The sequence below is a fragment of the Aythya ferina genome, assembly GCF_964211825.1.
Source record: "Aythya ferina genome assembly, chromosome: 4".
Lineage (NCBI taxonomy): Eukaryota > Metazoa > Chordata > Aves > Anseriformes > Anatidae > Aythya > Aythya ferina.
This window is the reverse complement of record NC_140300.1, coordinates 9,096,286-9,117,795: the sequence shown is the minus strand read 5'-3', so window position 1 is coordinate 9,117,795 and position 21,510 is coordinate 9,096,286. Positions and strand designations below refer to the sequence as shown.

The 21,510-nt window shown below is 39.5% G+C and overlaps 1 protein-coding gene across 5 annotated transcripts in view; it reads left to right on the top strand.

Annotated features, from left to right (window-relative positions):
* The window catches only part of ZFYVE28 (zinc finger FYVE-type containing 28), a 144,794-nt gene that overhangs the window by 68,088 nt on the left and 55,196 nt on the right, over positions 1-21,510 (top strand). For all 5 annotated transcript variants that reach the window (XM_084517167.1, XM_084517166.1, XM_084517165.1 and 2 more), the window contains exons 2-3: positions 1,596-1,736; positions 18,705-18,842. In XM_084517167.1, the coding sequence (XP_084373293.1) occupies positions 1,596-1,736; positions 18,705-18,842 (279 nt within the window). The remainder of the gene's footprint in view (positions 1-1,595; positions 1,737-18,704; positions 18,843-21,510) is intronic.

Here is a 21,510-nt window from a genome sequence, read left to right as displayed (position 1 = left end):
AACAGGAGTCAGTGTGTCTGCTTTCAGGGAAGGTTGTTGTTGCCTCATTAAATTGCTGGCTGAGAAACCATGCGGCGTGCACCAGCGATGTAGTCTGTAGCATCATTTGTAACACTTGATCTTTTTTAAGACTGACTGTAATAACATACTTGCAGTAGTTAACTCTGTGGAGGGTGTGTACTGCCTTCTTTAAAAGATGTTAATACTGTGCTCTTTTCCAGGGACTGTACAGGTGTGTAGGTTTAATACTCCTGTAATGCAGAGGCCTAAAGGATTTTTTTTTTTGCAGGAGCTGTACTTTGTGAAGACTTGAGTTGGGAATTGAGCAGTGTGGTGTGGTACTTCTCTCTCTCTTTTTTTTTTTTTTTAATCTCATCAGTGCATTTAAATACCTAAAGGGAGAGTGCTAAGAGGACTCATACAGTCTTTTCAGTGGTGCCCAGTGCCGGGCCAAGAGGCACTGGGCACAAACTGGAACACAAGAGGTTCCCTCTGACCACCAGGCAGCCCTTCTGTGCTGTGTGGGTGCTGGAGCCCAGGCACAGGCTGCCCAGAGGCTGTGGGGTCTCCTCCTTGGAGAGAGCTTCAGAAGCCACCTGGATGTGGTGCTGGGCACCCTGCTCTGGGTGGCCACTCCTGAGCAAAGAGATGGTCTCCAGCAAGTCCCTGCCAACCTCAGCCATTCTGTGATTCTGTGAAATGCTTGGAAGCTTTCATAGGGATCTGAATTTCCCGTCCTTAATATTATTATATTTTCCTTTTATAGGGAAATTATTCCCACATAATGATGATTATTATTAGTTTTTTCTTGATAAATTCCCTCATTCTTCTTTCCATTATTATTGATGTTTTTTTAATGTGGACAAAACTCATCATAGTAATTCTGTTCCTTGCCACTTGGAAGACTTCTGAATAGTTTCTGAAAGACTTGGAAGACTTCTGAAAAGTCTCTGAAAGACTTGTGATGTAGTTTTCTCTCTGTAAGACTTCATTAATCATATCATTTGCTTTGTCAGGTCTTTGTATCTACTTGACCCTTACAGCGTATCTAGTAGATTCAGTACCTCTACCTCCTATGATGTGATTCTTGTGATCCTCAAAATGAGGGTTGTGTCCAGGTGGGCAGTGGGTTTCAAGGGTCACTGCAGTGGTCACAAGTTGGTGCTGCAGCTTCTGCTGAAGGCCCATCACATCGTCTTGTTGGCAGTGGGTGGTTGTTATTGACTTGGCAAGCAACTTTGTCTTGTTTTGCCAAAACTGAAATGCACTTTTGTTTAATAAACAAAACTAGTGATTCAGTTGTTTGTCCACCAGGTAATTATGCCACAATGGGTGAGAATGGCAGGATGGTTTTCGAGATAACAGTAGCTTAATTGTGCTCCAACTTTGTTACAGAAGAGATTTTTTTCTTCAAGGTAGAAAACTTTTATAAATATGCAGAAATGCATTAAGATCATTCTTTTTGTGCTTCTGTGCTGCAGATCTGGCTTAAACATTTTTTGTTTGTTTGTTTAATTACAGAAAATATAAATAGCTTTTTTTTTATTGGCAAAAAATAATATAGGATTCTATATGTGTCTCTCTCTTCCATGCAGAGAACAGACCCGCAGCTCCTTGCTCAATTCTACTATGCTGATGAGGAACTAAATCAAGTAGCAGCTGAGCTGGACAGTTTGGATGGAAGAAAGGACCCACAGAGATGTACACTGCTAGTCAACCAGTTTCGCTCTTGTCAGGTAATCAGACTGGCATATTCCTGGTTTCATTGGCATTTTCATGTACATTAAATGTATTACATTATTATTTATTGCATTAATTAGTTTTTATTGTCAAATCTATTTAAAATGACTTTGGTAGTTGTATGACTTTTATTAGCTTAAAGGCTGTGTTCTTCGAGAACAATTTATAAAATAAATCTACTCCACCTCATTTAAGTGTTTGTTGATGGTTTCCTTTAAATGAGAGCACATATTAAAGATTTTGTTTCCTTTATGTGAAATAAGCATACAGAGCTTACTAGAACATGAGGAATATTGCAAAATTTCAGGCAGTGTAAAGTAGCCATATCTTTTGTAGATGCTCAGCTTCCATGCTTCATGAATCTGACAGCTTTTCATTAGTAAACGAGCTACATGAACGCAGCTGATAGCTTTGCTAATTTTTGGAAATAATATTATCTGCCTCATTTAAGAAGCCTTGAAAGTGAGAGGAACTACTGAGGAACCAAACAGAAAAGGATATTTATTAGTAAATTACTTCCAACGAACAAATAAGTTTCTAAATTGTTGTTGTATAATATAGCTTACCTAAGATTCCTTATAGTATTTTCTGAAAAAATGGCTATAATTTAAGCAAGACTTGAAGGCAGTATTGAGGACTGCAAAGACTAGTTCACTGTAGTTCTGTTCTTCATTCTTGCACAAATGCTCTGATACTTCCTCTCCCAGTTGCACCAAAGATAAGACTTTAAACCACAGTGAGCTGAAGTCCACAGTATATTATGCTCTGGAGGATTTCTGTATGAAAAGCAAACACTTGTTGTCACGTCAGGTGAATTTTAAGTGTAAAGACCCTGGTAATACAGATTCATTGCCATTTTTTATTTGGTGGGAACGTAAATTGGGTGTAAAGGATTCATTTTCATTCACCTTGGCTAGAATTTCTGACATTACTGTACTGGTGGTTAAAATGTACCAAACTTCATTATGCAGAAAAAAATCATTGCTGACCAAGTTAAGATAAATTAGAAGAGCAGTGCCCTGATCAGTGTAACAAATGTTCACATTAAGTTAGCTGAGTCTCTTAATGAAAAGGGAATGAAAAAAAGTGAGGTACTATGTGTTGGTTTGCAAGAAAACTGAATGAAAAAGTGCAGTCTTTCGTTTTTGAAGAACATTTTACAGGGAAAGAGTTGGCAGCTAATGTGTTATGTCAGAAACAATTTCAATACTTCTGTCTGGTTTGAGTATCTTCAGTTTCCTACTGTACTGTCACTAGAGAAAAAAAATGTGAAGTTACAGGGCTTACAAAACTGGGAAACTAAGTTTAGTAACAGTAAAAGTTCAGTGTCTTGGAGGATAAAATAGGGGTGAAGTTATCTTGAAAGATCATTGACTTCAATCTTCTGTGTGATGGATCAGCTATACCTAAATCACCTTTCACAAATTGTATTTGGTTTATTCTTATAAACCTCTAGTAATGGACATTCCACAAACTTTCTAGGCAAATTCTTTCCAAACTGTTGTTATAAAAGGCTTTATGATAACAAGGATGGATGAATAATATCATGGTGCAAGTTAACCTCCTTGTTTTATCCCTGGAGATAAAAATTTCTTCTGTTTCTGTGCAGGTGCACTGGCTTTCCTATTTGCTTATTGTAGTACAGGCAGAGAATTCTGTTCAAAAAATAGCTTTTCTGAATCTTTCAGATGTAGGAATGCAAGAAATGCAGACTCTGATAGTTCCTTGGTCAGTTTGCTTGGCTTGTTGTGTAGTGACTCACTATCTTGTGACTCTTAATACCGTCTGATGCCTGGTAGTTTCTTCTTTTCATTTGTCTAACAGATTGCTGTTACTTAAACAATCTGTTACTAGAGCAGAAAGAAAAGATGGAGATAGTTGTATTTTTTTTGTGCAGCTATTTTTGCAACTTCTAATTTTCAAAGATCTGCAGAAAAGGTCAGATCACAGTCAACAGTCAACAAGTCTTACAAACCGCAGTTCTTTTTAGAGATGGATCTTAACCATATCCAAAGAGCTCAGCTTTATATCTGTGTTGATATTTTCAGTTGTTGAAACTATTGTTTGAGAGTTCCGAGTTTACTGTAGTGCATAAACAGGTTCAGGAAAAACAAAAGGGCCCTACCTAGAAAATGCAATGCTTTATAATAGCTATATTTAGTGGTTTCTCTCTTAACAAAAAGGGCAGTATTAGTCTGGTGCCTTAGCTGTTCTCATTTCTTTTATTTTTTTATTTTTCCAATGGATATACAGGGAACTTCTGTTTTCAAGGCTGTTGAAACTTATGTAGTAAAAAAAAAAAAAAAGTGCAACTGTTGTCTTTTACTATTTTGATTGAGCACTATTTGATTGATAAAATCACACTTTTTACAGTAAATTCACTTTAAAACTTCTGAAGATCTTGCACCTTGGATTTCAAATGCTGTGAGTTGACTGTTTAGCATGATGCTGAGTAGCATGTACTTACGAGTAAGAATTAAGGTATTGATTTTCAAAGCTTTGCTTTTTGTTTTCACATTAATGCGATATAAAAGTTTGATCCAGTTATGGTAGCTTGTTATAAAAATGGCATCCTTTGTTTTGCTTTGGTGTTTGCGTGTCAACAAGAGAATATTCTTCAAACATAACTTACCTGTTAATAAAATGTCTTGCATTTTTTTGTGTGGCTAATACCTACCTAATGGAATAAAGCACTTCTTCCTGTGTTGCTTTCTGCTAAAATTAATGGTAACTTACGTGTGGAGAGATGCATGATGAAAAGCTATGTAAGTTTTTCTTAAATGAGGAAAAAAAAAAAGTATGTTATACTTCTTTTTTTTGATCTTGATTGATGGCGATAGTGGGAAGGTACAATTTTTTTTCCTTAAGTAAAACTTATTTCCATCTCTGAATCTTGAGGAATATGCAGTGCTGGTTCATCTGAGTGGCTTTTATTTTTTTCCTTGCAACACAAATAACTAATTGATATATTTTTATATTGGGGTTAGAATAAGGTGTTATTTTCTGTGGTGCTCCTGCCCCTCCCAGCATCACAAGACGTTTTTTGGTATTGAATTTCATAAGAAATAACGTCATGTTGTGTACATTTTTTAATTAATCACTCATGCATTTCTGATAGTTTTCTAAATGAGTTTACTTTGACCATTGCTATTTTCATATTGATTAATATCTTGTTACTTGAGCCAGTAGACTGATCTAAATCAATTTCTGGATCATTCTAATGGAATTAGCTTTAATGTTACATATTGTAGATCTTTTTTGCCTAAGTTGGAGAGTAAAGAGTAAAACCACCTTTGTTTCTAACGTGGAGATTTTGCTAGAACTTGACAGGTCAAAACCAAACCTGCATCTAAGCGCTTCCCGTTATTAAAGTGCTCCCAGGGTCACGGTGCTTGCTTGCTGCCTTAGTGCACTGAGAATTACTTCTGTGTAAAGCAGCGAGTTCTCAGAGTAGTGTTAGGAGTCAGTTCCCGGTGTGGTTTTATCAAAATTATTCCTTGAACAGCAGGCTGTGTCTCAGCAATGTGTCATCTGGCACATTAAAGTCCACTGGGAAGGAATTTGCCCCTGCTGGGGCACTGACCTGAAGCAAACCATCGACTCGTCCAGACGTGCTACCCCTTGTGCTGTGCCACAGAATAGTAAAATGGGAACTTTCTAATATTTGTGAAAGCTTACATTTCCTAGCTCATTTATAGGAATGATTGACTGGTAACATATTGTACTACCTCTTCACTTTTCTTGCTATTTGCCTGATGGAGCCACTAGGGAAGCACTTTGTGAATTCCTGCAACTGGCTGGCCATGATTTTTGAGTCATCTTTCAGTGGCTTCAGTTTGCTGTAACATTAGGCTTTAAAATATATGTAGACTTCAGTGTACTGCTTCATACATATGTTAGTCCATACATTGGTGGTGGACACCTGAATTTGAACCTCATTAACTATCACGGTATAAGTGAATGTTGCTGAGGAATCAGAGCCCTTAGAGAAAGCTGAAGCATATTCCAGTGTTTTGTTATCATTTGTCTGCATCAATTTCTGTAACAATATAAAATACATGTAGAGAATGTTATCAAAAACGCTCTGTTTCTACCACTGGTACTTATCTCTCCGTGTCTTGTGGCTCAGTTTAACAACTGAAAGCATCAGAAGGAGACGAGCTGCAATTCAAGTGCTGAGGAAAACAGCTTTGCCCTTATCATGAAGGAGTGCACGTGTTACAGGCTGGTTCTCAGCTACAGGCTGCAAGAGCACCCTGTAGGGTATGGAAAGGAAGTGAAAAATGGGCTGTGCAAAACAGTGAGTAATAGGAGGGTAAAATGCTGCAGAAGCTCCTCAGGAGAACCTCCCTTGTCACAGGAAGGCATGCTAAAATCTACAACAAACTAAAAGACTTGCAGCTTTCATCAATGAAATAAGCATAAATACATCATTTGCTTCCTGAAGCTGGAGATGTATGGGTAAGATAAGTCTAAAAGTGAGGAATCTCTTCATGTGGCCCTTTTTGGTGTTTGGGTGAACCAGTGTTGCTGTTTGATAACGGGGCACTTAAGCAAGGAGTTACTGATGGCCTGACAGAGGGAAGGAGGCCAGTCCAGTTGCTTTTCACCTCTCCTTGCACTGTCTGTGGGTTCCTTTTTTCTTTTAATAAGAACCACCCAACCAAAAAATGCAGAAGTGGTCACAGAATTGCCAAAATGCCTGGTGCTGCTTCCCGAGCTGCTGAGAGCCATCCCTGCTTTGCAGCCAGCTCTGCACGGAGCACGTGGGGATTTCTCTGCAGCGAGGAATGGAAAGTATTGTCCATGAGACTTCTTTATTTTGTGTGTATTTATATTTCAGAAGGGTGAAACTCAAGCTAGAATCACAAGTTGGTAAATAATGAAAGAGGAAACTTGTCTTTCTATATAAAATACAATTAATTTTTTATCAGCGAGAAGAGGAACGTGATTGTATTAAACAGCGCGTGCTGGGGAAGCGGTAGGTTGTTAGTGAAAGGGCTCGTGATGCTACGTTACCCTGCACCATCTGCTCATGAGGAACGTGTTCTCTGCTTGGAAACTCAGAAGGAAAAATAATTTGTCTTTGGTGGGAGATGAGGTAGTCCTCCATTTAACAGGAAAGCAAGGTTAATATTTAATACCTACTTCAATTAGAAAGCCAAAGAGATTTTTTTTTTCTTTGCTGTCAAGACATGACAATTTTTGAGCATTATAAAAATGTGGTGTTTTCTTCTTAATGCGTGCTTATCTGCCTTGGATCATACTGTTTGTATTAAGAAGAACAGACGTGTTGGTATCTTGCCTGAACATTGACATACCATACCTGAGACATGCTGGTAATTACCGTGCGTCTGAAGGCTACGTGAGGACAGGGGATCGAGGTCATTTTAAAACTGACTTTTTTTTTCCTCAACATTTGTGGATATGAGACTACAGCAGATCACTTCTGTAAGCTCTAATTTAATATGACGTGTCTAACTGTCAGGGGCTTTATAGTTTTGTAGTTTTTCCGGGTTCTTCAACAATGCCATCAGAGAGTTGTAGTCAGCTCCTTTTTTTTTTTTTTTTTTTATCCCTTTATTCCTTTTTTTTTTTTTTTTTTTTTTTTTTTTTTTTTTTTTTTTTTTTGCTGTTGAAAAGAAGGATAAATTCCCATGTGGGCCACTGAATTGGTTATGCAGTCACATGATTTAAATGTGCTGCAAAATGCCTTTTTTCCTCCATATGTGTGTGTTACCAACACGTTAGCAAGATCAACAATATGGGAAAATTATTTACTTGTTATTTATGTACTTGGGGTTTAACTCTGTTTTCTTCTGCTAGAAGCTTTTTCACTTAATCATATTAGAAAAAAAACATTCTTTAATTTAATTTTTCTTTCGTACCAGTGAAGTATGATAAGAAAGACAAGAAGGCAAATTAATTTCTTAAAGAAAATTCTTAACAGTGGACTTAAATTTACGTTGTGATCTTAATGTATTTGAAAGTTAAAGGCTAATTTTTTTTCTCTATGAAACAATTCATAAATCATTAACTAGCTCATATTTGGGAGGAATATCACAATATCCCGTGTATGTATAATGCTGTGAATATATTTCAAATATTATGAATAATGGGTTATTATGCATATTCTGTGAAATATTGTGCAACTTTGGCTTCTCGTGTGTAGGTTGTAAGCTTTCATTAGACAAAAGGAAGCCTTTAGATGTATATCTACATACGGATCCACATATATTATGCGTTGGGCACCCCAAGGACTTGTGCATATTAGCAGGAGGTATTACAAAATAGATTTAGAGTGTGCCGAGAGAACAAATGAATTGCAGACTGCACTGTTTTTACTGCTGGTGTATAATTTACCAATAACCTGCTAATTAAATGGCTGGAGTTCAAGGTGAAGGGAGGAAAATAGATAAGGTGTTACCCATTGGTCAGTCATTGCAACTTGATCATTAGACAGAGAGATGACCAAATGAAAATAGTTTGGTCATAGCTGACCTGGTTCCTTTTGTGGTGTAAGGATGCTGCGACTGTTTTCTGCCTCAGACCAAGGCTTAGGAAAGACTTCCTCTTAGCTCATTGCAGCACAGCGCTCTAAAACAATTGGTGGAAAAGGGCTGACTTTAGGACAGTCATTTAAAAAAACAAGTTAGTTTTTCTAAGAACTACACTTTTATTAAGTTAAGTTTATTAACTTAGGAATGCTTCAGAGAAGTTTGAAGTGCTTGGTATGAAAACAGCTCAGATGAGCCAAAGTTTATTTATCGGGGAGCAGGCAGCAGACGGTAGGCTTGGTGCAAGCATTTGCACTTCTTGCACACTTGAAGACATTTTAAAGACTTTGCAAAACAAGTAGTTGTATGAAATGAGTTATGCAGGGAGCATGCTGTGTTGGTTAGGAGTGGTCACCTTCTTACTTACGCCATCTACTCCTGCTGGATTTTTCACTTCTTACACAAAATAGTCTTGTCTTCTTTCAAAAAAAAGTGTTGATGAACAGCAGTACTGCCCCAAGTTCGTGGTCCTTCCCATATGTGGATGCTGCTCCCTGTTCAGAGAAGATGCCGGAGGGGGAACAGAAGTATTGCTCCTGATACCTGAGGAGTATTGCTGGATGATGTACACAATAAAACTTTGGGTTCAGCCCTGTGAATACATTTTTAGTTCTCTTTAGTGTTTCTGTTGGGGAAGTTTCCTTAAGCGAATGCCTAGCAATAGGTACTTGTATTCTGTGATTCCTCGGGTGCCCCAATGTACCTACTGCTGAAATCATTGCCATGCCACTTAAACAGTGCCCATGATAAAGCAGCCCAGTAGTTTGTGTGGAAGTGTAAGTGATCACCCTGAGACCGCAAATTTTGTTGAATTGACTTGTGCCAGTGAGAGAGGCATTGTGATAAAACTGTTTTATTGACATAAGCTCTCTGATTTTTGCCTTAGGATTATTCTGATACCATCAGAACACTTTTTTTTTTTTTTTTTTTTTTTTTGTTAGGTCTGATGTCCTACAAAAAAAGGCTGAATTTTAGCAGGCTTATGTAGTAATGTTTACTCAAGACTTCGATGGTAGCTGGGTTAAAGAAGTATTGTACCATTTTCGCACATTCCTGCAAGCTGCTGGCCTTAAAGTCTGCCCTGTTTATTCGATGTGCTTCCACGGGGATTTTGCAAATTTAACCCCATAACTGGAATGTGAAGAGTTCTCTCAGTAGATCTAATTAACATAATTGTGGTTGTCTGGCTTATTCTGCAATGCAAATAAGAGTCTAAAAGCACATCATGTTGTATAATTGAGAAATCAAATTTTGAGTGCACTCCTCAGTAAGGAAGGCAACATTATCTTTATGTAAATTTTTTTTTTTTAGGAGAAAATCCTTCACTTGGTCATTTTCAATATACTGATAGCAGAACTGGTCTTGAGCCACCAGACTCATCTGTTTTAGAACAGATACCTCTAAAATTTTGGGCTCTGCAGTTTTGAGTTGAATTCTTGTTGGATATAACTGCAGTTGATTGGTAATGTAATACCTAATTAGCCTTTTGTCTTCTGTCTGCAGCTCCAGAACTTCAACATACCTGTCTCAGTTAACTCTGTTCAATGAAATCACATTTTCCTTTATTTATTTATTTATTTTTAATGTGAAGTGTGTTCTTTCTCTGCTAGTAGGTAGAGGGTTTTTAATCTACCAGTGCTGTGGATTAACACTGCTAGTTGTTTTTTTGTTTGTTTATTTTTTTACTGTAGTGGTGGAAATGCATAGCGTGATTTCAGGAAAAAAAAAAAAAGTATTTTATGTATGTTTGGGAGGTTTTGGTCAGAGTCCTGTGATAATTTCAGCAGCTGTGCATGTGGATTGCCCAGTCATGGGCTCAAGCAAGCCCTTGGGCAGTCAGTATAAATGTTACATACATTTTAGCTTGGGTAAATTTCTTTGCATTAGTGCCTGGATATGTGGTGGAGTATAAGCAAACAAGATAGATAAACTGTAGTTAAAAAAGAAGAATCTCCTGAAATGTGAATGTTTGTGTTACAACACATGGCTCCTTGGGCTGTAAGTCCATTGACAGTGTCAATATAAAGGCTTCCCATTTCCTACTTACACTATTCTTATTCCTATCCCTACACTTCAACATGCTCCCCCCAGGTCACAGGTTGGTTTTACCTAAAACTGATTTGAGATGGTGTTGCCCACAAACATGGCAGCATCGTCTGTCCGTCCGTCCTTCCTACAGCAGTCCGTCTGTTCCAGGAGCCCAGCTCGTGTTCCAGCAGTGATGGAGCAGCTGTGGGGTGGCCTGGAGCCTCCTGGAAGCCTGGTTGGAGGCAAGTCTTTGGTAGGGCTGTGCTCTCAGCCCAAGTGATTTGCTTGACGTGTGGATGCCTGCTGGCATAAAAGGGCTGCCTGCGGCTGGATAATAGCCATAGACAGGCGTGGCGAGGGAGCGGTGGGGGTATAGATCCTTATCCAGAGCCACTTTAAATAAGCTGCGGCCAGCTGTAGACCATTATGAAACCGCATCTTCAGCTGTACCGAGGCAAATATTTGCAGAGTCATCCCGTGAACTTCAGCAGGGAAATGCCCGGGGTTACTCCGGGTGAGTGCACTGAGCCAGCTCACTTGTACCCTTTGTACAAGAAGCTGCCAGTGCCAACGAGACATCCCAGCACGGTCTAGAGACAGAAAGGAAAGCTGCAAAGTAGGTGGGATGGGGGCTAGGCTGCACAAGCTGGTGTCACAGCCTAACAGCTGATGTTGCACAGCCGCCTTACGCTGTTTGCTGCCCATCTTGCAAAATGACTTATCTGGAGGTGTCTCCTGTTATCTGACAACTTTAAGTGGTACGAGGGAAAAACATGCCCTTTTCTTCTTTTAGTTTATCTAAATTATATCTGCGCCGAAGAGAAAAATTTAAAAAGAAAGTCAGCTTTAATGAGCATCCCTTGGTGAAGAAGGTATCTGTGAAGAGCTGTTAAATAACTCATAGGACAATGATGGTGTCATAGAGGATTGGCAGTGAGTTATCTCAGAAATACTAATTGTATTCATTAACATTCTTGATAAGAGCAAACTGGGAGTATGTACCATAATCACTGCGCACAGCGAGGCAGTTCAGAGGTGCGACATTTTCATGTTTGATTGCATCTGTCCATCGAAGAACATTTTCTTCTAGAATTAGGCAGAAATAGATCTCATTAAACAAGGCAAGTTAGACTAAAGCTGTAAGAAACTCCCAGCTGGATTCTGAGACCTAATGATTGGTTAGAAGTTGGCAAGAATCTCTTCCTTATGTTATTTTGCTAAATGATGTAAAGGTTGAACAGTGGGGACTGAGCCAGGAGTACTTTCAGAAAGTAATGGCCAAGTCTTTCTGGTCTGCTCAATTTGTGTGAGCCCTCCAGATATTATGGTAGTGATGCTAGGGGAATTCAGTGAAGGAGACAGCAGGGTAATTATTGATTCACAGGGAAGAAATCAAAATTAAAGAAAAAAAATAAACTTAAAGAAATCAAAATTCTTTGCCTTAGTGTTCCCAAAGTTTAGAAAAATATACTACACAAATATATTTTGGGGAGAAAGCAGGAACCCATGGCAGAATCTGGCCATTCAATAGCATTGGAACACTTGGGCATGATTCATTGATCTCTGATGAGGAGGAACCAATGCTGGCGTCCTGATTTGTACCTGTTTGTGAGTTTTTATAAAATGTAACAGAGCTGGTGGGCTCTAAAGAAATTCCCATAAGGGCTATATTTAAGAGACTTGATACAGATTTAGGAAACCCAGATATTCATGCCAGAAGGACTGGGCAGTTGACTGATAGGTGAGCCAGCCAAGCTTTGTTCTCTTTTTAAACATTCTCTGCCCATTTAATTGAAGTGGTGACAGTGTCAGTTTAAAAGAGAAGGAAAGTGCAACTGAGAAGAGAAACATTTTATGATTGATTTAATTGGTGATTTCAAGATTGTCCCTAAATTCCACACAATGAACACTTCTGCTGCAGTGTTTATCTCTGATAAAAGAGCCTTTACATTTTTTTCTGTAGAGTTTGATCTCCACTTCAGTTATTTTGTAATTGATTACAATATTTCTCATTTCATTACTCCTAGTGAGTATCAGAAAAGCTGATTTTTTTCTGTTGTCTTCAATAACCAAAGTAGGTTATGAGCGCAGATTTTGCATTTAATCTTTCTTTCCCCCCCAGAAGTTTTGAGTGATCAGTGGAGTGGTATAACTAGGTAGAAAAGAAATGTACTGCAATAAGCATTTCTAAATTAGTAAATGAAATGATTAATTGTGTTCTTTTTAAACTTGTCTGCTTTTCGTCTATGTTGGGAAACTTTTGGTCACTTGTATTATTTTTGAGTATAGAATGATTGGCAGGGAGGCTAGGAAATAGAAAAGGCTTGGCCATAAGTTGGTACCCTGTAAGTACTCACCAGTACAACTCTATCAACAATCCAAGGTTTATCTTCCCTGTCTGCATTTTGGATTCGTATTTGGTCTCGTGTAGGGAGTGATTAATATTTTAAGACATTTTTCTTGGGGAAAAAAAGGATTTTAACAATGTTTACTACTATAGTCTGAAATTATAAATTTACATGTTAGGAAGGTTTTTCGTGCTTCTCTACCCCATGGCATTGAAGAGGCAAAGAGGAGGTGGCAGTGAGTCGTGGCAGCATTGCCCTTCTGCTCTCAGCCTCTGCTGCCAGGTAGCTTGGAGGCAGTAGGAAGAAGGTGGTGCCAGCTCTGTGCCAGGCTGAAGGTCTTGGGAAAGCTTGCAGTATGTTTCTGGGCAGTATTGAGATCATTGTGCCACGCAGGAAGCCTGGTACTGTTTGTTGTAGCACATGCCCTTGTTCAGAGGGAATTATTCTCCTGTTGCCCTGACACTACATAAAGGGGATGTCAAGGTACAATTTTACTTATTGTGTTGTTCAAGTGTCTTTCAATACAAGACAAACATTTAGAGTCCTTATAGAAAAGGCTTGAGTAGTTATAAACTGCTCTAAGAGCAGTGTATCCACTGTGTTTATCTGGTAATATCTTGTCTTGCTGTGCACAGTTTTTAAGTTCTCATTTCCCAGTAAGGCAGGCTTGGCTGGGAAGCTGTGCTGAGAACCCAGTCCTTCAGTACAAGCTGGGGTATTCTTCATTTCAGGAAAGGCTGTCATCTCTATTATTAGCTAATGGGTTTTTGGTGTGGAGGAGTAAAACAGATTTTCTCTTTCTTATGACTGCATCAGGAACGCTGAGATTTCTTAGATCTGAAAATGCTTTTCTCTGCAGAGAGAGGAGGATGCCCTAAATGATCCGGTACTTAGTGTAGTGTGAAGATGGTGGCACTTCTGAACAGCCCTCCTGTAAATGGTGATGCCTCTTTTATTTACCAAGAGCTATATTTGGGTGGGTAGCAGGAAAAGAAGGAAATTTAATTCCACAATTAGATCTTTGTGTTAGCAGCAGACACACACTAAGAGCAGATTTAAGTTAAATTTAAATGTAATCCATCAGAAGAGTGCACACTGGCTTGCAGAAAATGTTCTTTGAGTTGAGAAAGAAAGAAATCTTGGCTAAACAACCAGTTGTGCTGGAAGCTACGCTCAAATATCAGTGACTCCTTGGGCTTGAAAATTGGTGTGCCGGTCTTCACCAGTTCATACGTACCAATCACTCCACGTGGAGATACAATTATTCAGTGTACCTGTAATAAACTTCGAGCATGTGCAGGAGGTGAGATCAACATTTCGGTTAACAAGGCTGTGATAATTGGAGTGTGTAGTGCCCTCATAAGGGTATTTCAGCAGGGCAGTTCGGGAAGAGAAGCTTTGCTGCAGATCAACACAAACCGGAACAATTTTTGTTGCTGATATAGCATTTAAATGGCTAGAGATCCAAGTGGCCTTTCATTTGTGATATATTTTGGAAGTGCTTTATAGTGTGCTAGGTTAAACTAAGAGTTACTGCACACAATTCAGAAGTTACTTTTAGAAAGTGGAGCATCTAGGGGTTGGCAGTGGGAAATCATTATGAAGCTCATCGGGATAAAAAATAAAAAAAGGACTGAAAGGGTGACCTTTGGCACCTGTACAAAATGGGGTGGAGGGAGCGCAGTGGAACCTGTTGCTGTCTGGAGGCTTTGGCTCTTGGATCAGAAACAGCCCAGCAGGGACCTTGTGGGGTTCTAAAGCCAGGGATTTGGGTGTCCCTTTTGTGTGTCCTTTGAAATCTTTGCTTACATCAAAGCGTACCTCATTCGTTCCTGCTTTCTCCTGTTGATGAAAGTAACCCACGAACACCTGAGTGCCAGCTAATTGCTTGAAGTGGAACAGAATCTTCTTTATCCCCCTTTATGTCATTTTTGTTTATCAGTTCCGTGTTTGTCAGAAGTGTGCTGTGGAAGGGAGTCTGCAACTTAACATCGAGCCAGAAAAAGAAACAGCAAATTTGAAGGCCATATTTCAATGAGGATGCTAAACTGCTATCTGTTTTGCTCCTGGTAGCGTTATCAGAGGCTGCGTTTCCATGGCTGGGTTCTGCAGTGGGGAACAAAGAGGTACTTAGCAACACGGGAAGTTACCTTCCTCTTGCAGAGGACCTCAAAAAAGTCATATTAAATTTAATAGCACGGAAGGGCAGCATAGATTTTATCAAGGATAAGTACAGAGAGGTAGATAAGTCTGCCTTCAGTTGATTAGACCTTAAGTACAATGGAGTTATTGGCTCTTCTTTTTGTACCTACCCAAAGGCTAATGCAGTCGCTGTTGGCTTTTTGCTCTGCTTATCGAGTATCTGGCCAATTACTGCTGGGCCAAAAATAAACCAATTTTTTTTTGTCCTCCGCTGCGGCTAACTGCATTCACTGTCTGACTACCGCTCCTATCAAAGTAAGATATAAACAAGTGCTCTCCATTACATGAAGCTCCGAGTTTTGTTTTCCAGGAAATGTGGAACTTGGAACCCATCCCGGAGCACAGCTCTGCAGCCCTGGCACTGCAGGAAAGCCCGAGGAGAGCAGCCGAAACAAAAGCGCTCAGCCCCCTATGCAAATGAACCGGCAGATAACAGATAAAGCCACCAAAGGATACATTAACATCCGGAGGCTTTTATGGAGGAAGATAGATCAAGTGAAAGATTTACTACTTCAATTCCAACTAATTGATTTCTGTTGCTTAACTTAGAGCAAAACCTCGGGGCTGCCATGTATCTGAACCCATTCGTTCTTCGCTTACAAAGCAGAATACTGTAATTAACTAAATTGAATGTTTCTTGAAGCTCTTTTAAAGAAAAGACTAATTTGCTTACAATGCATTGGATGGTCTGTCTAAATTGGCTGGCACTCTTCCAGCTGCAAAGCAGCAGAGATCTGAAATCGTTACAGGAGCAAGTGGTGTGAATTTCCTGCGCAGGTTTCTCTGCTCTAGGTGTCACAAGAAGGAGGCATGGAAGAGGGAAGGATGGAGAATTGGTTTTATTGGTTTTGTTTGCCTTTTTTTTTTTCCCTTAGTAGGATAAGATCTACCCTGTGTAGACTCAGAGAATTTGGGAAATGACACATCCTGAAACAGCAAAAGCAGTTTACTTCATAGTTTTCTCAGCACTTTCACACTGAATATTATTTTGTCAACTGTCCTGTTTTAGATCTTCCACTATCACTAATAGATTTGGCAGGAAGAAGTGCTCATCTCTTCAGTTGTGTTTTTCATATAGCTTCTTGCCAGAAAGACCAGCTGCCCATGTGAAGCCAGGTAACTCTTGAAAAAACTGCTATTAGGCCAGAGTACAAAACAGAACAAACTATACCCAGCCAAGCAACTGGTCTGGGAGTCCTGTTGCTTTGCCCCATTTGTATAAAACTAACTTTGATATATCAGGAATTTTGAGTAAGTATGTAGAAGATTGTGAAATGGGGAAGTCAATCTGTCTTGAATTTGCTGTAAAATACGATTGCATTTGGAAACTAATGCATTAAAGCTTAAAAATGTATTAATAAATTGGAAAGACTTTTCAATACAGGTCTCACTGCCCCATTCTGTGCAGCTTTTTAGAAAAGTAAAAGATTGAAAATTGCATTTTCCTATTATATTCAAACATGGTGGCAAGTAAAATGAATTGGAATATCATGCCCTAAACTAAAATGGGACTGGATTATTTAAACTCTGATATAATTCAGTTCAAATGTAATTCTTTTCTGAGTTCCCTGCTTTTATATTTCTTTGCATTTCCTGTAGGTTTTGTAAAAGTTCAGCTGGTAGGGTTGCTTTTTATCTCTATCACTCCAACATTATAAGATCTTTGCAAACTTGTATTAATGTCCTGAAAACAGAAATTTCACTTTTCTTTTTTTTTTCCTGACGTGCCAAGCTGTATTGCTCGGGTGCTAATATGGGTGCTATGGACAAAGCACCTGCTCTTGGAATAGATGAGGAATAGATCATTTAAAACAGATAAGTGACTAGTGACTTTCCACAGTTTCCAAGTTATAATCCTCAGTTTCATTCTTTGCTCTGTGGCTTTGGGTAGGGAACTAAATGGTTTAGGAGCTGATTTCCTTACGGGAATGGGACCTACTTTCAAAATACATGTATTCTGGTTTCCCAGCTAGCTCTAGACTACATAACACTGTGAGCAGTTAAGAAATGGTGTTCCTACTAATCGTTTGATCTACACCTGCAGTTTGTAGAGGAACAGCAGGAGGAAGAGAGCAGAGGAAGGAAAGCAGTACCTGGCTGTTGGTCTGCTTTTGTTACCTGCCACTACATAGGAATTGGCACGTAGTTCCTTGCTCATCTATTTTACCCTGGGGAGGTGGTGGCAGCCTTGCTGCTCCTTGGTCCTGGATGCCAGTGCCAAACCAGGGTGCAGCATCTTCCTTCTCTGTTGTCTGGGACTGGAACTTGAGTTCCCTTTACTGGAGAGCATTGTGAGGCTGCGTCTTCTCAGTTTCTGCAATGGGCATCGCTTTGAATTGGGATCCAAGTCTCCATGAATCCTGGCAACATTCTTTGACCCAGTAGAGGGAGGGCACAGCTCTAAAATTAAACATTACACAAAGAACAGCCTCAGCACGAGGGACGACTCTTCCAGTACAGCTCCTGCCCCTGCGCCTTCACTTCGCGCCCATCTCCGCAGGGTGCGGGACTGAATCCCTGTCTGTGTTATAAACGTTTGGGGGCTGTTTGTTTCTTTGAACAACTTAATTCAAATTATATGTTACTGCATAATACACTTACAAAATACTTCCAGGTAAGCATGCTTTAATAAGTGCAGCAGCAGATAAAACACCTTATGCCAACGTGTAATAGATTTTGCCAATCATAATTGGTTGATTATTTATTTTATGAAGGCCATTGTAGTTACAGGACTGATACTGGCATTATTTTGTGGCAACAGCAATTCCGGCTATCTGCACTGAAATTACAGAAAATACAGGTGGTTTTTTTTTTGAACCTAGAGTAGGTTTTGTTTTTTCTCAGTGGGAACACACAAAAGAGGCAGGTTTCTTTTAAAATTCCCATCTTCTGTTATTTTCTTGAAAGTGCAGAGCAAAATAAAACAGAGCAATGCAGACTGGAAGCAATTCTGCCTGTTAAACAGTTCTATACATGACAGATTTGTTTTTATTTGTTTGAGAAATATTTTAAGTAGAATGCAAGTTCTGTAAATAATGGCAAAAGCATGAGACAAACAAAGCATCTTTAATGAAAGCACTCAGCCTTTCCCGTGCTCTGAATCTACCTTTATTATGGTAATCAAATTCCTTGCAGTACCCAGCAGGGGTAGGTGAAAATTATCTTCTCAAGTAAACGAGGGCGGGTTATTTACCACGTATCAAGGAGCTGCTTAGAGGGCTTTGATCTCTGTCCTGCTGCAGAGGCAGATCAGAGCTGCTATTAAACGCTATCACACTCGGGCTGTGTCCTCGTATCCCCCCGGGTGGTCCCGGAGGTGAGGTGGCACAGCGCCCGCCAGCCCTATGGAAACCTCATCTGTATTGCCAGGACGAGCTCACGGCCACTTAACCCTGACGATCGCAGCGTAAATCAATTTCTGAGGCCTCCGGGGTACCCTGCAGGGCACTCTTTTTAGGAAGAGCGAAATGCCTGGCGCTGGGACTGGTGAGAGGAAATGAGAGGGATCTAATTTACTTGTACTTCTCGCTTATTTACTGTTATCTTGCAGATAGGGAGCTGCAGGTAAGAAGCTCTTCAAATCACACCTCCTCACCAGAAGTCCCACTGAAGTATTGAAAGCTGAGTCCTTCCAGCAATATTCTCCTTTTTCTCACCAGCAGGATGCTTTGTGTGTGTTTGTGTGACGTTCTTCAGTTGCATTCTGCATTTGCCAAGTCACTTATTTAGTTGGAATCTCACTAATAAAATCTCTTAAAACTTTTTTTTGTTGTTTCAAAGTGTGCATACTTTGGGAACAGTATTTATGTTTTCTTATATTTTGCTTCAGGATAATGTTTTGAACATCATAAATCAAATAATGGATGAATGCATTCCTCATGAACGGGCCAACCGAGACTTTTGTGTGAAGTTTCCAGAGGAAATACGCCACGACAACCTTGCAGGACAGCTTTGGTTTGGAGCAGAAGTAAGTCTCTCATGTTTCTGTTACTTGGGGCTAATGGGCAGTTTTTTATGGCAGAAAGCTTGCAGTTGGAATTTAAAGTGCACCCTGAGACTTCTCTGAAAATGGTCTGTATAATTACAGAACAATGGGAACAGATTGAGAACTTGCTGGGGATGTGTAGTGGAAGGGGATTCTTTCACTGTGCTTCTGGTTATTGGATACAGATTTAATTTCATAATTCTCTACTGTCAATATGACCACCTTTTAAAAAACTGTTCTTTTAAAATTAGCATCTGATTTGTGTTCTTGATGACTTTTATCTTGATAGGCCATCTCACATCTCATGCTTTGAAAGCCTTAGAAACAAAGAGAGAGAAGGAAATTTTCTCAGGAGAAAAGTTCTCCTGCAAATCTAAGTGCATGCTGCCATTTTATTTTGATGTCTGTGTGATGCTATAACTCATATTAAACATGCAGAGTTTGTTCAGCTGACATTTATTGCACTTAATTCACATTTCACATGTATGCTGAAGATATAATGGGTTCTATGCAAAACACTGAAGCCCACTTTCCTTCTCTTGCCTGGTTTCTCTCAACAACCTGCCTCCACAGCAACTTGTAGGAACAGGGGATTTTACAGTGAATAAGCCTTAATTAATTTAATCAAGGGAAGCCTGAATAATCAGAAAAAAAGGATGTGATATGTAAGATGCTTATTCATTAGTGCTGATATTTGTTGGCTAAAAAAAAATCATCGTGGCATCTTCGGTGGTAAATTTAGTATCTTCAGGTCTGCTGGCCTGAAGGTGACTTTAAGCATCATGCATTTGTTGGGGTGAGGGGGAAGTTGTCTAGACATCCCAGCACACGACAGCACCTTACACTGTTATTTTCAGCTTTGCATCTTTGCTATTTGAAACAATCCTTCAGCTCCCGTTATTAACCAGCCTTTTTCTCCACTGGTGCCTCCTTTCTTTTTAAAGTGCATGATCTCCATTAGCAGTGCCTGTCTTGTTCAGTCCAATATACCCCATATGTTTTGCTTCTGAAAATTTCTTTGACAGTAGTTAATTGTAAGCTCCTCAGAGTAGGAGAAATCCTGGGTAGCATTTATTAAATGAATTTGTGATGTCAATGTTGTATAATCCTGTGCTCAGCAATAACAGCCGCAGTTTTTCTTCTCATTATGATGTGACCTTCCCTACCTTCATCCAGATGGCACCCAGCTCTGTTTTAAAATGCTGAGGGCGTCTGCCATGTTGCCTTAACGGCACCTCCTTGTAGCTAGGGAGGGCAAGATGGGGGTAATTCTTCATACAATCATTCATACTGAATCCCTGTGAAGCCTATTATTCTTTCCTCCTCGAAGGGACTAGCAAACTGGGATTGCAGCAACAAACAATCAGGAAAAGCCCCAACCAAGGCAGTAACTTCTCTGGGAGTGCACGGCGAAAAGTGCTCGAGGGAGTCACTGAAATGACTGGTATCTTTTAAAACAAAACAACTTCCTCCCCTTATTCATTGCTTGGGTTACTTAAATAATACATTTAATCTTTCCAAATCAAACTTCCACTGTTCCTGGTCGTAGCAGACCTGTTGGTTTCAGAGACTTAATGCGTGCAGTGCTGAAGTTCTGCTGATTCATGCTCCTGCAGACACTGTCCTGTGAATGCATGTAGCAAGGAAGGCTGTATGGACAGTTACAAATATATGCCTAGGTGTCCTTGTCAGTGCTGTCACATTGAATCATTAGTTGAAGAGTGCCTATCAACAGGTAAGGCTTGCCTTATCCATATTTTTCCACCAATACTGCTTTGGCTGGTAAGAGGTAAGAACATGATCTTGTCTGAGTGCACTTAAACACAAGGCAGGGGCTGGGACTGCAGGTCCTCTATCTGGGGCTGAGAGGGAAGGGGTGCAGAGCTGCAAAGGGGGATCAGAAACAAAAAAATGAAAACAACCTTCTACATTTTTGGTTAAAAAAAAAAAAAAAGTTGTTCATTTAATTAAATAGAACAAGAATGACTTATGTCAGTGCTTGTTGTCTTCCAAATGTATCTGTAAAGGAATGAAGCCAACAGCAAAGATATTTAATAACATATTTTAATAGCAAGATCTTGAAAAGTGTTATATTAATATGTTGATATATTAAAAAATAAAAATAAAAAATACTGTCTTTGAGCTGGTTAGAGGAAGTCAATATATAACTCCAGGGCCAAGGAGTCTCTTAACCTGCTGTTTTCCAGAAACTGGAAGGGAAGAATCACTATGACCTATGGTTTCTGTTTGCTTGTTTGTTTGCTTGATTGCTTTTTAATATTCTTTCCTGTAAAATATATTCACAGCTTCAGTGGGAGACAGGATACTGGATCTTGTTACATGGCCAGTGTGGTTGTTCTTGTTGCAAAAGGCATCACAGTCACAGAATGTCCTTTTTGTAAGGATAAATTTATTGGACAAAATCAAACAGTCCAGCTTGAATTGAATATTTTACCTGTATTCACATCCCTTTTCTGCAAGCAATCCTTGCACACACAGAGGATATATCCTACTGAAGATGATTGTCTCACTAGTAGGAGTAGAGCTTTCCGTAGGTTTGTCTGCCAACCTTGCTTCCGTTCTCATATCTCCCTGACTGAGCTACTCCCTGATCTTTAACATGAAGACTTAGGACTCTGAACCTACCAGT